The 13,470-nt window shown below is 46.6% G+C and overlaps 1 protein-coding gene across 3 annotated transcripts in view; it reads left to right on the plus strand.

Annotated features, from left to right (window-relative positions):
- uvrag (UV radiation resistance associated gene) overlaps positions 1-13,470 on the plus strand; it is a 73,645-nt gene that overhangs the window by 16,085 nt on the left and 44,090 nt on the right. For all 3 annotated transcript variants that reach the window (XM_049016978.1, XM_049016979.1, XM_049016980.1), the window contains exons 7-8: positions 4,276-4,381; positions 7,865-7,991. In XM_049016978.1, coding sequence (XP_048872935.1) covers positions 4,276-4,381; positions 7,865-7,991 — 233 coding nt within the window. The remainder of the gene's footprint in view (positions 1-4,275; positions 4,382-7,864; positions 7,992-13,470) is intronic.

The following is a 13,470-nucleotide window of genomic DNA, read 5'->3' on the forward strand; positions in this document are numbered from 1 at the left end:
TTTAAGTGTAAAAATGCCTGTAGCTGTTTGAAGTTTGTACTCTACATAATTGGCATAAAGCACTTATAGATTTAAATACATCATAGATGGTCATAGATAACAGAAGCTATCCAGTGTTAAATGTCTGACTGATTAAAAGTAAAAGCAGAAGATAATGGAGGAGAATTGACAAGCTTCTGGTATATTTGTAGAGGGTGAAGCTTGGGGTTTATCGTAAACTAGTTCCCTAAAACCCACCCCACAATGTGCCAATAAGGTGTATTTGTGGAGCTGGATCAGTATTTAGGAGCGTATTGGCCATCTTCTGTTGAACCATGTGGCGGTTAGACTGGTGTTGAGTTCCTAAGTCAAAGTTAAGTTCTCCCGATTGTGGAGTCTTGGTGCCAGAGAGCCCAGGCAAGGAAGAGAGGAAAGTCTTGAATTAAGTCGGCGCCTATCCTGAAAATTTGGGATACGTGTACGGAGACACCGCATAGTTATTTATGGTCGACCATGTTAAAAATAACCTGAGCATAAGCAAGACTGAAATATTAAGCTTTCCGCTGTGATTTAAATCGTGCAAACGACAAAGGCGTCCCTAACACTGGCTGACGGGGCCCTTCCATAAACAGCCCCAGGCTCTCCCTCCGGGGCTTTATTTATTTGAGGAATTACAAGGAGTTCCACATCCTGGGATATGTCAGTACCTTCTGGAAGGCACACATTCATCAGGTCATTTAGATAAGCAGGGTCTGACCTATTCAATGCCTTATAAGTGAGAAGAATTCCGAAGTCTATCCTGAGGCGAGCAGGAGGTTTAAGAGCAGGTGCCGCCATGTTCTGTACTTACTTTGGATGCCTTTCTTGCTGTGTGGTTACTACTCCCTGCCGGTCACACTCCTGTAGTACTCAGATTTCCTATGAGCAATGAAATGTTTTTTTTCCCCCCCTGTGAATAGCTGGCCTTGGTTTTGCAGTGTTTCTGAGCAGTAGGAAGTACGTCCTCCGATAAGGTTGACATGAGTGGTAAACAGTCTCGGTCAAAACCCATGCAGCGCCCTAGGCAAACGTCACTGCCGGCGCCCCCTGTCTGAGACAAAGGGAAACTGGTTTGCTGAGTCGGCGCCCTCCTCAGAAGATGGCGCCGTAGGGAGCTCGCCTATGCTGCCTAATGGACTGTCTGGCACTGGTGCTAAAGGCTTTGTCTGTTTCAGATGACGGCTGTGTTTTCTGATGCCTTGGAGAGGAAATTAAAGGCAGACATCTAGATGCTCTTATTTTGTGTCTAGGTATTGGGTGTTTTTTTTTTTTTTTTGCCTTTCTTTGGAGAGAGAGTTTTCACTTTTATTTAAACAGTTAAGCTAAGGAGACCATGAGCTCACTGTCATTATGTGTGATTGAAAGGTGCATTTGTGTGTGAACAGTCTATGAATGAAAATTTAATCATCTGCTTTTATACTGTGCCGTATAATCTTCCCACGTGGGAACATATAGAACAACAACATTACTGGATCTGAAATTGATCCCTGTGGGACTCCGTATTTCACTGCTAATAATTGTGATGGAGTGGAGTTATTACATTTCTGAGCCACTTAAATACAAGTCCAGTCAGACTGTCATAAGCTGAAGTGTAGCCAGTAATATGAAAAGTGCATCGAAGTCTAGGCACATTGTATTGTGAGTATTTTTGCGTTTTCTGTGTTGGAGGATAACGAGACATTGTTTATGATTCTGGTTAGAAAGTTTCTGGGCTGTGGGCAGGACGGAAGCCGCCCATGACATTTTTCAAGGACATTATGGGCCTAAGTGTGTTTGTAGTTTGGAGATGACTCTTTTCCCTAAGAATGTTTAAAAATAAGAATGTTCGGGATATTACTATAATTGCTAAGTGCATGAAGATTTAAGTTTGGTTTCCTAAGCAGATGTCTGACTACAGCCATATTGAATAAGTCTGAAAGGCTTAAGTATAAAGATATGTTCATGATTTTAAGCATAGGCCCAACTTGTACCGCCTGGGGGATCTATATGTGGCTTAAGAATGGGGTCTGGTGGACAGATTGCTGTGTGTGTAAATTCTACATGTTTAGCAGTTCTTCGTTGAATAGATACAAATTGTGTAAAGGCTGTTCCCAAAGCATCCAAGCTCCTTGCTAAGGTAATAGCTATCATCTGAATCTGAAATATAGTTTTATCCATTTCACAGTTGGAGGAGAACTTCAGTTCTGCATTTATGGTCCAGGACGCATCCATTCAGTTTGGAATTAAGATGCTACTTCAGTTTTTGTAGGAGCTGTTTCATGTAGAGCCTGTCCGCGTAGTTCTGGAGTCAGGCCTATACGCGATGACTTTTATAACAACAGTTGAAATAAAATTTAATTACGGAATGGAGTAAGAGGTCATTGGTAAGTAATGGCCACTAAAGGGCTCATTTACTGGAGAAGGAGATCGAATTGTAGTGAGCATCTCCTGACGCGTGACTGGGGAGGTATGCTGGTCCTAGTCACATGTCGGTGGCCTCCTGGAGAGCTCAGGGGGCGTATAAAACTTTCAACAAGCGCTAAAGCTGCTTCTCCAAATAAGCCCCAGTTGTTTGAATAATATTTCTACAAATGTCTTTCATGTCTTGCTGTTGTTGTGGAAACACGCACTTAGCAGCACCCGTGGTGACATGGCTGTCCATTTACTGAGAAGCTACTCCTCCCCCATTCTTACTTGGCGTGCTTGTTGTCAGCAACGCTCTCGGAAGGCATAGAAGCACACACTGGCCTTCTGATATATGATCCCGGGATTGAGTGATTGGTTTATCGAATGATTTAGAAAAATGTCGAAAGACTTCTTCTTCTAACGTGCGGCTTTGGCGTGATCAAACACACATTCAGAGTGTGAAATGCCTACGTCTTAGGCTCTATTTATTTATAAATTTGTAATGGATTGGTAGGTGTTTATAGTAGCCTAACTGGCACTTTCAAAGCTTTTTTTGGGGTGCGGGGTTCCGTCATTCATCGAGATCCCGTGCTTTGATTTTTATCGTCATGATTTTTCAGCCTATCATCTTCCCTCGAGAGTTCTTGCTTTTAGGCTAGAAGCTCCAGTTCAGTTTTCAGAATCATTGTCATGTCTTTGGTGTTGACAGTATGATGCCGCAGAAACGAATGAAAAGAAAGACACCTCAAACACGCATTATGTCTGAAGGACGTTCTCTGAATGACCTCCCCCAGAGTTCCGGAATAAATTAATGGATGAAATACCTCGACTTTGAGAGCACTGTTGTATGGCTTTCTTATTCTTTGTTTGTTTCATTCCTTCTTTATTTATTTAGGTTGCTTTGTGTACTGCAGTAATAAATCTCTCTGCGTCATACACCTTCTGTTATTTGTGTCCGTTCTTGTATTTGTTTTCCCAAAGGGCTTCTCCTTTGCTTTGAAGTGCTGGTCAGTAATGGGAAAAAGGCTTGAGTGTGATTGAATTAGCGTAAATGACAAGCGGGTGGACCCAGACTCTCTGCCTTGTCCTCACGTTGAACCAGTGGATGATGCCCGCTCTCCCCCCTCTCGTTGGGTAGGACGGTGACCTCGGTCTTGGCTTTGGGGCCTGACAAGTCTTTGCCGGTTGATCTTCTCAACCTGACTTGAAGGTTTCAGGGGGGCTGCTAACCTTCCTACGGAAAACTAGCTAGCTTGGGGAAGGTGATTCGTTAGGGCCACCAAATTTAGCACAGGAAGACTAGATCTTTCAACCAAATTGAAGTCTGACTTGCATTTTCCATGTGTTTTCAGCTAGTGATCTTTGAGCTGATTTCAACATGAGACAGAATTATACTCTATTTTAGTAATAAGATTGACATATTAGGGGGGCGGCATGGTGGTGCAGTGGTTAGCACTGTTGCCTCACACCTCTGGGACCCGGGTTCGAGTCTCCACCTGGGTCACATGTGTGTGTGGAGTTTGCATGTTCTCCCCATGTCGTCGTGGGGTTTCCTCCGGGTACTCCGGTTTCCCCCCACAGTCCAAAAACATGCTGAGGCTAATTGGACTTGCTACATTGCCCATAGGAGTGCATGCGTGAGTGAATGGTGTGTGAGTGTGCCCTGCAATGGGCTGGCCCCCCATCCTGGGTTGTTCCCTGCCTTGTGCCCATTGCTTCCGGGATAGGCTCCGGACCCCCCCGCGACCCAGTAGGATAAGCGGTTTGGAAAATGGATGGATGGATTGACATATTAATTAGATTGCTGATCCTGAGGTCCAGGATTCCAAACTGGATCGGGTAACTCGAAATGTTTACTGCTCCTCATTGCAGGCTCCACACCGCTCAGAGGGCCATCAAGCAGACCCAAGTCACTGTGCAGAGGATCGGCAAGGAGATTGAGGAGAAGTTGAGGACGACGGCGGCTTGCACTGAGCGGGTGAGTCATCGCCTCTCGCAATCCTCTGTTGGATGCGCCAGTCTTATTCCCTGAACTACTTTCGCAGTTTGGTTTTGAAGCCAGAGACCATTTAAAACTGTAGGATTAAATGTACTTTGCTAAATACTTCAGCATGGATAGCTACAAAACAAACTCATTATAAATATTCTATTAATCATTTATTTACTTCATGTTTGCGTGGTGTCTGAGGGCCCAAGATGGAAATAAATGTCTTGACACTTTTGTTTTTGTTTTGAACAAATTTTTGTGTTCTCACATTTTCAGTTCTCCTTACTGGAATCTAGACAGCATAAAAGCATTTTCAGCTGTGAAAATGCGAGCCTAATCCTAGGTTTTAATGCTGTGTTTACAGTCAACTTAAACTTCAAAAGTCTTTCAGTCTTCGTGGGGTAACAGCTATGACACGTCTCTGAGGAACGCTTTCTTCCTCGGATGTTTCCTCCCTGTAGTTTTTTGTCCCGCTGCGTTTTCGCAAGTTTTCAGTTGATCCCATGTCAACACTTTATGCGGACACCACATCCCAAGGAAATGACTGTTTGGGATGGGGGGGGGCAGATGGATTGCCCCCTCTGCCATTTGCTTCAAAGGCCCCTGCGCCTCCATGGGCTGCAGGTGTCCGACGCACGGCTCCGTCATTTTGGCGGACGGGCCTTTGTTTCGTCGAAGGTTTCCTTTTGGGAAGCTTTATAACTTGAGCCCTTGGGTTGGCCTTCAGTTTGGGGGAGGGTGGGGGTGCCTCATTGTGCATTTCGCACAGTGGCGTAGATATATCCCACATGCCTCGTCGTTCAGTGAATGTGGAAGACGATAATATTTTTGGTGAGTGGGGCAAGCGTTTCTACACATCTGATCATCTTGCTTGGGTGAAATTCACCTGGCTGTCGGGTATATAGGATAACACTGCCCTCTCTGACTCCCCTCTTTCAATTATTTATTTTTGTTCTTGAGGAGAGGGCCAGACACTGCTGTGTCTGGGTGTCGACAGAGTGCTAGTCTGCCTGTCTTGTTTAAAATCCCTCTCTTGAAGGAGTAAAGGGTTTCTGGGTCACGTGAAAGCATGCAGTTTTCTCCTGGTCCTCCTCAAAGCCGTCCAGCAGGAGGCGATGTTGCGCAGTGAGGCTTGGCACTCTGAACGGCCCTTGACCCCTCGTTCGTGCAAACACCAGCAGCGATTAACACGCGAGGCAAGCATACCTCAAGTATATGGGCCTTAACACTTAGGGGATGTTGGCTCTATCTGCCTCTCCTAACCAACTGACACCCTCTATTTTCGTATGAAAGACTTGGAATACCTTGATAAGGGGTTATCAGTGTTTACTGTGATACAGGCTATCGAGGGATCTGTGTGTGTGTATGTGTACGCGCATGTGAGGCACAGACTGAGGCTACAGGCAACTGTGAAAATACAGGTTTCACAAATATCATGGTTCAGATCCCAGCTGGGATTGGAGGGGGTATGACCGAGGCTATCAAATACCTTGGAGATCCTTTGCCAACTTTTGGTATTTATTAAACCTCCACGCGACAGATTACAATGTACATCAAAGCTTATGCCAGTGTAGAAAGGCTAATCTCCATTATCTTTTTCTGAATACCACAAATACTGAGGCAAATAAGTATCAATTCTTCCAAGTAGCTTAAAGCAAAGTCACTCCCAGAAATATGGTGGCCGCGAATACGCTCATGGTACACTTAGGAGGAACTGGGAGACAGAGACTGATGACCTGCACGAGGATATTTCTATTGGAGCCACTTTGGATGCGGTGAGCCGGATGTTGGTTGATGTCTGCACTCCCTCAACACTCCTGTCATCTGGTGTTAATGTTTTTGGGGCGACTGCTCTGTGGTGGGAAACCCGAAAGGTTCCGCGTGTTTAGCGAGCGGCTGACTGCAGAAAGACTGGTTATTTTAACTGGCCTGCTTGGCCTTCCCTCTCTCTCTCTCGTTCTTCATTTCTTCTCTTTCATTCCCTGGTGTTTTGGAAGACGGGTTGCCTGGTTAAGCCCATGTCCCTCACAGCCCAGCTGGAGATCGATAGAGTTGCCGCATTACTTAGCCCAAGCCAGGTCTTGGTCCCTCCTGTGTCCCCCAAACCCTGAACGTAACATGACCGTTTCTCCACTGGCCCATTCTTAGATGGGCCTGCACTGCGTCTGGCAAACATCTGCATGCACATCTGCCCAGATTCATGGATGTGCTGTAATATCGCGCATTCCCGGGGGTCAGGAAGGGAGCCGGGCATTAAATTGTACATTAGATGGTAGTGTTCTTACCAGTGCCACCCTGTTCTGAAGGTTTTCTTCCTATTGCTCAATTCTGCTCAAATATCTGTTCATTCTGTTGTGTGATTTCTCCATCCGTTCTTGCGCACCACCAACACTCCTCCAATGTCAGTCGAGTTTATCAGGTCGTCGATCGGACCGAAGAAGTGACACAAGCTTCTCCATTAACCTTTCTGCCCAAGTCCCACTACACTCTTAGAAAAAAGGGTGAAAATGTGTACCTTTGCTTGTAACTGGCACTGTACCCTTGTGATTGTACTTTTTGAAGTACAGAAATGGACTCTGAGGAACATCCCAAAGGTACAGTCAGCATTATTGTTCCATCAATGATACATCAATGGAGTCCATTTCTCTACCTTAAAAGGTACAATTACATACAGCTAAGGGTACAGTCCCAGTGACAAGCAAAGATACAAATTTGTACCCCTTTTTTTTTTTTTTTTTTTTTTTTTTTAAGAGTGTAGACCAATGAGCCACACTGTGTAAGATAAGCCGGCAGAGTAATTCTGTCTGTGCCCTACTTGGGCGACGTGTAAACACAGGGCCTGAAGAACGAGTTCCCTTGAACTGTTGCTTGCCAGCTATTCCTCCTTCCCCTTGACGCATTTTTAGAACGGGCTGCTCTAGTGCGCCCCATGGGGTCAGAAAGACCCCAGGACACCCCCATGAGTGATGGTGGTGAGTTTAAATCACCCCTCCTCCCAATTATTACAAAAAACAAATCGTCAAGTTGATTGCCTCTAACGAGCCATAATTTTTCTGTCTGCTGGGGAATACTGACCTGCCCAGGCTCATGAGTAGCTACCTAATGGTCCATTGGTTCAAGATGTTCTCGGTATCCTCAAGTCACTTTGTCCCTAGTCCCCAGTTGCTGTTCTATTATTGTAATTTATTAAACATTAATAAATGTTAACCCTATAATCTTATGAATTTAGAACCCCTTGATGGGCAATTTACTGACCAATGGGCCTTGAGACTGGAGATCACCTGTGATTAAGGGTAATGGATATTGAGTATATGGGTAATGAGTATGGGAAATAAATAACACAATGGGTAATAAGTATTGGTAATGAGTAGCACAATGGGTAATGAGTGTTTTGGTAATGAGTATGGCTAATAAGTAGCACAAGCAACTCTGCTGTGAGTCATGCATGGGTTGGTCGGGGGATGTCTTTTCTAGAAGAAGGAGCGGGAGTGCATGCAGCTGCGGATCAGCGTCCTGCGCAGCGAGTTGGAGCGGCAGAGAAAGGCCCTGGGTCGAGAGATGGATGTGCGGCAGAAGGAGAAGACGCAGCTTCAGAGGAAAGGTACCCCTGCTCGTCTCCCCCCACTTGCCATCTACAGAGATGCTGCTTCCGAGGTTCGAAACGCTGCCCTTGTGCCTGGAAGTCATACGCCAGCATGGTAAATTGACATTTGTTGCCTATGGTGATTGAGCTGGTCATTGAGTAAAGGTCCTTGGCTCTTCCTTGACATGCCCATGGGATGCGGGCTGTCAGAAGTGAGTCCTACTTTCAGCAGCAAGGTTTAACGTTCCTGCATCACACTGTGCGATTTACAGCTTTAAACGAGTAAGAGGGTTGGCCGGAACGCAAGCAAGAGGCTCTCGTGCCACTTCATGTCTTATTCTGGGCAAGCATGTTGCTGTTGTGAAGAGTCCAGTCAGCGACGGGGGTTCGGAAGTGGATAACAACTTCCAAACGGATGGTGAAGTTGGATCTTAAGTGACTGTTTGTGTTTGGAAGCGATCGCGCTCTTAGCCTCCCACATCACACCACCCCTCAGACGAGCGACATGTCCGCGGTACACTCACCTGGCCCCCGGGAGCTGAGAGGCAGCTGAGGAACCGTTTGCCCTGGGTGAGACATGGGGGTGAAAGATAAGGATGTTCAAAAGAATTCTTTATTTGACCCGGGCTCCAGGTTGTTCCTTAATCAACAAATAAGCATTGAAACCTGTTTGATCTAATGTTTTCCAAATAGAATGTGGGAGAGGAAAGTGCTCGGGGCAGCTGGACATCCCTGTCGATGCTCCCTCCCTCCAGTTCGACAGCTAGCGATCAGAAGCAGGCTGGTGGCCTGCTTTTAGCGGTACGCCATGCTTCTGTTAAAGCGACAGCTGCTCTCCGAGTGACTCTGTGCTCTCACAGGTATTTATTAGCCAGTCACTCCATGGCATCCTGGTTTCTCTTCAACTTCTAAATACCATAGCAGCTCTTCCAGTAGTCTTTTTTTTTTTTTTTTAATTGCCCACCACCACCCCTCTTCGGAGGACAACTTTATTTTACATTAAATTAAAGGTACAGTGTAAAGAGTGTGGCCGCTCCGAACTCACCTGTCCTGGTACCGTGATTTAAAAAAAAAGGGAGGGAGTAAGGGGCGTCAACCCGCATACAAGGAGGCCCGCAGAGGGGGGACTGCCGGCGAGCCCCCCAATCCCGCCCGCAACCCCCCCCCCCCCGGCGGATGGCCCCCCTCGCCTCCTTCAGTAGTCTGACTACACCGTGATTTATTTGTTATGCTATTGTGGTATCAAACGCTGCGTTTTTCCTCTTAATGCGGTATTACTGATCAACATGTTATGACATCAAAGGTACCTCAGTTCTGCGTGTCACTTGTTTATACTAACAGTAAGCAGAGTTGGATGTTCTGCCGTAAAACTTCATGGGAAAACAGCCCCCGTATTTGCGTAGACTTCTCATCCCGAGTACAGCTGTGTGTAGCTAATGGCATAATGGAAGCAAGGTGTTTGAATGTCAGTAGGCCTCTACCAACCCCCTGCCTCTAACCCATAACATAGATGTGCCTTCCCTTCATCGTCCCTTCTTCTGCACCTAGCCGGTATAGTCACGTCGTGGCCACCGCCCACCTTGTGTGTGTGAGATCCCGGTGCCAGAGCTCAGTTCAGACGCTCTCACGTTGCGTCGCTTCCCACCGTGGTCCCCAGTGCCGTATATGACGTCTGGGTCATTAAGCTGCAAGCTGTGAGTACTAGTACCCCCCCCCCCAACGCTGATGTCCCTTCATTTCTCCATTCTGAAGTCATAAATAAGAATTTTATGCCTGCAGTCCTCCGTCCGTACCGGCAGAGTTGCATTTTATGGTGCAATTTAACAAATTATATGTAGTTAAAGAACCCAGCCCCTGTCATGGGGAGATGGATGGGTCTGCTTTATTAGTCAGGTTAGTGCCACGTACTCCTTGGGTCCGGGGGGGATAAGAAGTTCAGCGGGGCGAGTTCGTATTTTATGCGAGCAAGATCGCAACACGCCTCATTTTCCACACTTTGAGGCGTTACTTTTACAGGCTGGTCATTCCACTTTTTGGGGCAGCGAAACAAACGGTGAGTGTTGATTGGTGCCGGCAGTAGATGACTGACTGTACCCCGGCTCTCTTTGCCAGACACCATTGCCCTGTGTGTCCTTTTCATGTCTATTTTTTGCCCTGAATTTCTGACAGACAGCAGAAATTAGCGGGCTGCCCTGGAAATCTCCCGTGGCTGGGAATGGTAACGGAAAGTTATGTGTGGGGAACAAGGCTAGAGGCTATAGCACTGCAAGGGTAAAATGGATAGATTTTAAGGACATACCGGGACGGAATGCTCGATCTTGTTAGCTCTGGTCACCCTCCTGACCGTCTATATTAAGCTGCATATTAGTGTTTTTCAATCCTGAGGCCTTGGTTAATCTCTCCCTGCTGTCTTTGATTTTTGTTTATTTAGCAGCCGGGTGGGCTGCAGTCGTCGTGGACACAGGCGTATCTGATTCAGGCTCCGCGTTCAGCTGAATAAGGGTTCTAATGTCCTGTTTTTGTTTCCTCCTGAGGGGCGTCCAGGTACCGACTTAATGTCAGCCATGCTGCGCGTATTGTGATGACCTTCCTGCCCGAGGTTTTGTAAATAAGCAGTTTCAGTTTGAGATGAAGGTGTTCTCTGTGATTTAATCCACTCCCTTGTTTACTTCGCATTGCTGACAGGATTTCAGCATTTCTTGGTTTTGGGGGTTATCCCAGTTATTTTAATGATATATTTTTTTTATGCTCTTTTTTTTTTTTTTGCTCCAGTTGAGTCAATTCCATTTAGTTCTCCTTTCATATGACCCCATGGCAGCTCCTGTTACTCAGATGCTAAGTGTTGCTGGGTATTTTACCATGTGAACCCAGCAGCCTCCCAGGGATGATTCAGCCAAGCTGCCTTCGTTAGCTTAGCCCACCTGCAGGATGCCTGTGCACATTCTACCGTCACGTCCCAGTAAATATGGTTGTAGTTCAGAAGCAGTCCTCTAGAGGGCAGAGTATTCGGCCCCTATTCAGGAGGAGCTCGCTGTCGCATGTATCTCACCTGACCTCACGTTCGCTGAACACTCATCCCTGCTCCTCTGCTCAGTCACATTCATCTTCATTCGTCGAGTTTCGTATCAGACTTTCAGTCATGTGTCCAGTATCATGGACTGAGAAAATGTGGGATCTCACTTTCCTCTGTTTTTGTTCAACCTTCAGCTGCCCAAGCCATCTTTTACAAGGAGGCCTGCTGAGAAGCACAGACATAGAGAAGTGGCAGAAATGCAGACCTAGCCTGACCGTGGACGATCTGAGTAACCATGATAACCCCGGGGGGGCGGGGGCTCCACAGAGCTGTCCAAAACCCAATTGTCTCAGTTAAGCGCAGGTACAGATGAGTCTGGCTGGTGGATTCGTGGCTGGTAGGTTAATGCTGAGCTTCTGCTAAGGAGTCCCATTAAAACACCTAATTCTAGAAACCGCCAGCAAAATGGCTGCCTGTTCATTTTTTTTATTTTTTTAGTTTTGCTAATGACATCAGCATTTAAACTTATTTCTTTAACAGATTGCTTTTAAAATCCCCCCCCCCTACCTGCAGATGCAGAAATGAATCTTGTTAGGCTCTAACCTTTGTCCATACGTCTAGGAACGACCCGCTGCAAAACTTAAACATCGTCATTCAGAACGGCGTAATTACGGACGTTAAGCTTGATATCGTTACTTATTTTCGCTCGCACCTGTGCTGTAATGCCTGATGACCAATAAATGTCAGTCTTAAAGTTACAATAGAAAGAGTGGGGATTTATAAAAGCGGGTGGGGTGGGAGCTCGGGCCAGGCACCTTTCGACGCGTGCGTCAGCGCAGGGACGTGTTCAGGGGGGAGCGCAGCACTTCCCATCAGAGAGACTTCATCGTGGGCCCCAGTTGCAGAGTTTTAAAGAAAATGAGCTTTTGCTCGCGAACACCGAATTAAAAATGTGCATCTAAAACGGCAACCATTTTGACGTGCATGTACACAAAACCTAGATGCTCTGGAGAGGATGAGGAGGCTGAGGAAAGTGGCAGATGGGGAACTCGGCGCCCCCTCCTGAGTCAGAACGGGTTCCACATCCATGTCGGGCGCAGGATTAAAACATCCTCTGCAGCTCTTTAATCAGGAGTGTATAGGGAGAGACCGGAGATCTTGGAAATGTAGAGGAAGAAAACTTTAGTAATAAAATTGAGATGTACTATTCCAGAAATGTCATTTTAACAATGCAAACGTTTATTTCACAATCACAATCCTCTGTCTTTTGAGAGGTTTGTTTTTTATATATTTCAGCTGGGGCGCGGGGGCACGAAGGTGGAAATTATTTTGTCTGAAAGCGTCTCGGGACACTAAGGGCGTTGTGCAACAAGACATCTAGGGCGGGCGTGACGTTTCCGGAACATTCCTGGCGGGTCATCCCCACCCCCCCCCATCCCTCCCCCCACCCCCCGTCGCCTGTTGTTGTTTTTCGGCCTCCGCTTTGATGCGGCAAAGACGGGCTGAGTGGCATCGCATGAAAGTCCTCGGCACACGGGGGCCATGCAGGTATGACCGGGGAATCGGCTTTCAATCCCTCCTCCCCCCACTCATCTGTACCGACAGTATCTTCACCCAACTAATCTGATGAAGATTCCCACCTCGCTGAGGCGGCACAGCTTTGACAGCGGGCATGCGAGGCGAGGGGGCGAGCTCTCTGAGGCCACCTGTCCGTCTGAGTGTGAAAGATCGGACACGTTTTCTGTAATCAGAATTCAGCCTTATCTGATAGGGCATCCCATTTCCTCCTGTTTATATGGTTTTTCTTTCCTTTAAACACTATACCGCTTTCACCATCATGAGATTACACTCTTTAAACCACCAGTAAAACACGCTCCCTGTTTCTTTGCTGTAGTTCTATTGTGGGCTGACAATGGCCTGTTTACCATCAACTACAAGCGTTTGCTGTCCGCTGCGAGCTGCAGAATTCAAGAGAAGGTGCATTAGCATGCCTATACGAACAAACAATATTTACCGTCCAGGCTGGATGTCCACGGTATGTGTTTTGCCTTTGGAGCATTGAATCGTAGCGTTTGATTGGGTGGTTACCCAGGATTCCCTGTGCAGCGGGTGAAGTGAAAGGTCACTCTAATGCGGGATTTCCCTCCTAGAATGAAAAAAAAAATTCATGATTGCAATAGAACCTCTCCTCTGTTCTCATAGACTACATGTGTTTGGATGGCGGGGGGTATGGAAAATGATGGAGAGCTACTTCCCCCCTCCAATGTAGCGCCAGGAATGTAGCTCTTTCTGTACAAAAAAGCATTTGGACTTCAATATAAAATAAACAAGAGCCAAGCAAATGAAATCATGACATTCGTTGTTTCTTTTAATTCAAGATGCAGTGAACATCCTCTGGCCATTTGGGAGGAACATCTACATTAGTTAGATATCTTGGCATGTTCCTTGGCTCATTGTGTTGAGGGATGGGCTGCCTCTGTGTTT

The sequence above is a fragment of the Brienomyrus brachyistius genome, chromosome 6 (genome assembly GCF_023856365.1).
Source record: "Brienomyrus brachyistius isolate T26 chromosome 6, BBRACH_0.4, whole genome shotgun sequence".
NCBI classification, from domain to species: domain Eukaryota; kingdom Metazoa; phylum Chordata; class Actinopteri; order Osteoglossiformes; family Mormyridae; genus Brienomyrus; species Brienomyrus brachyistius.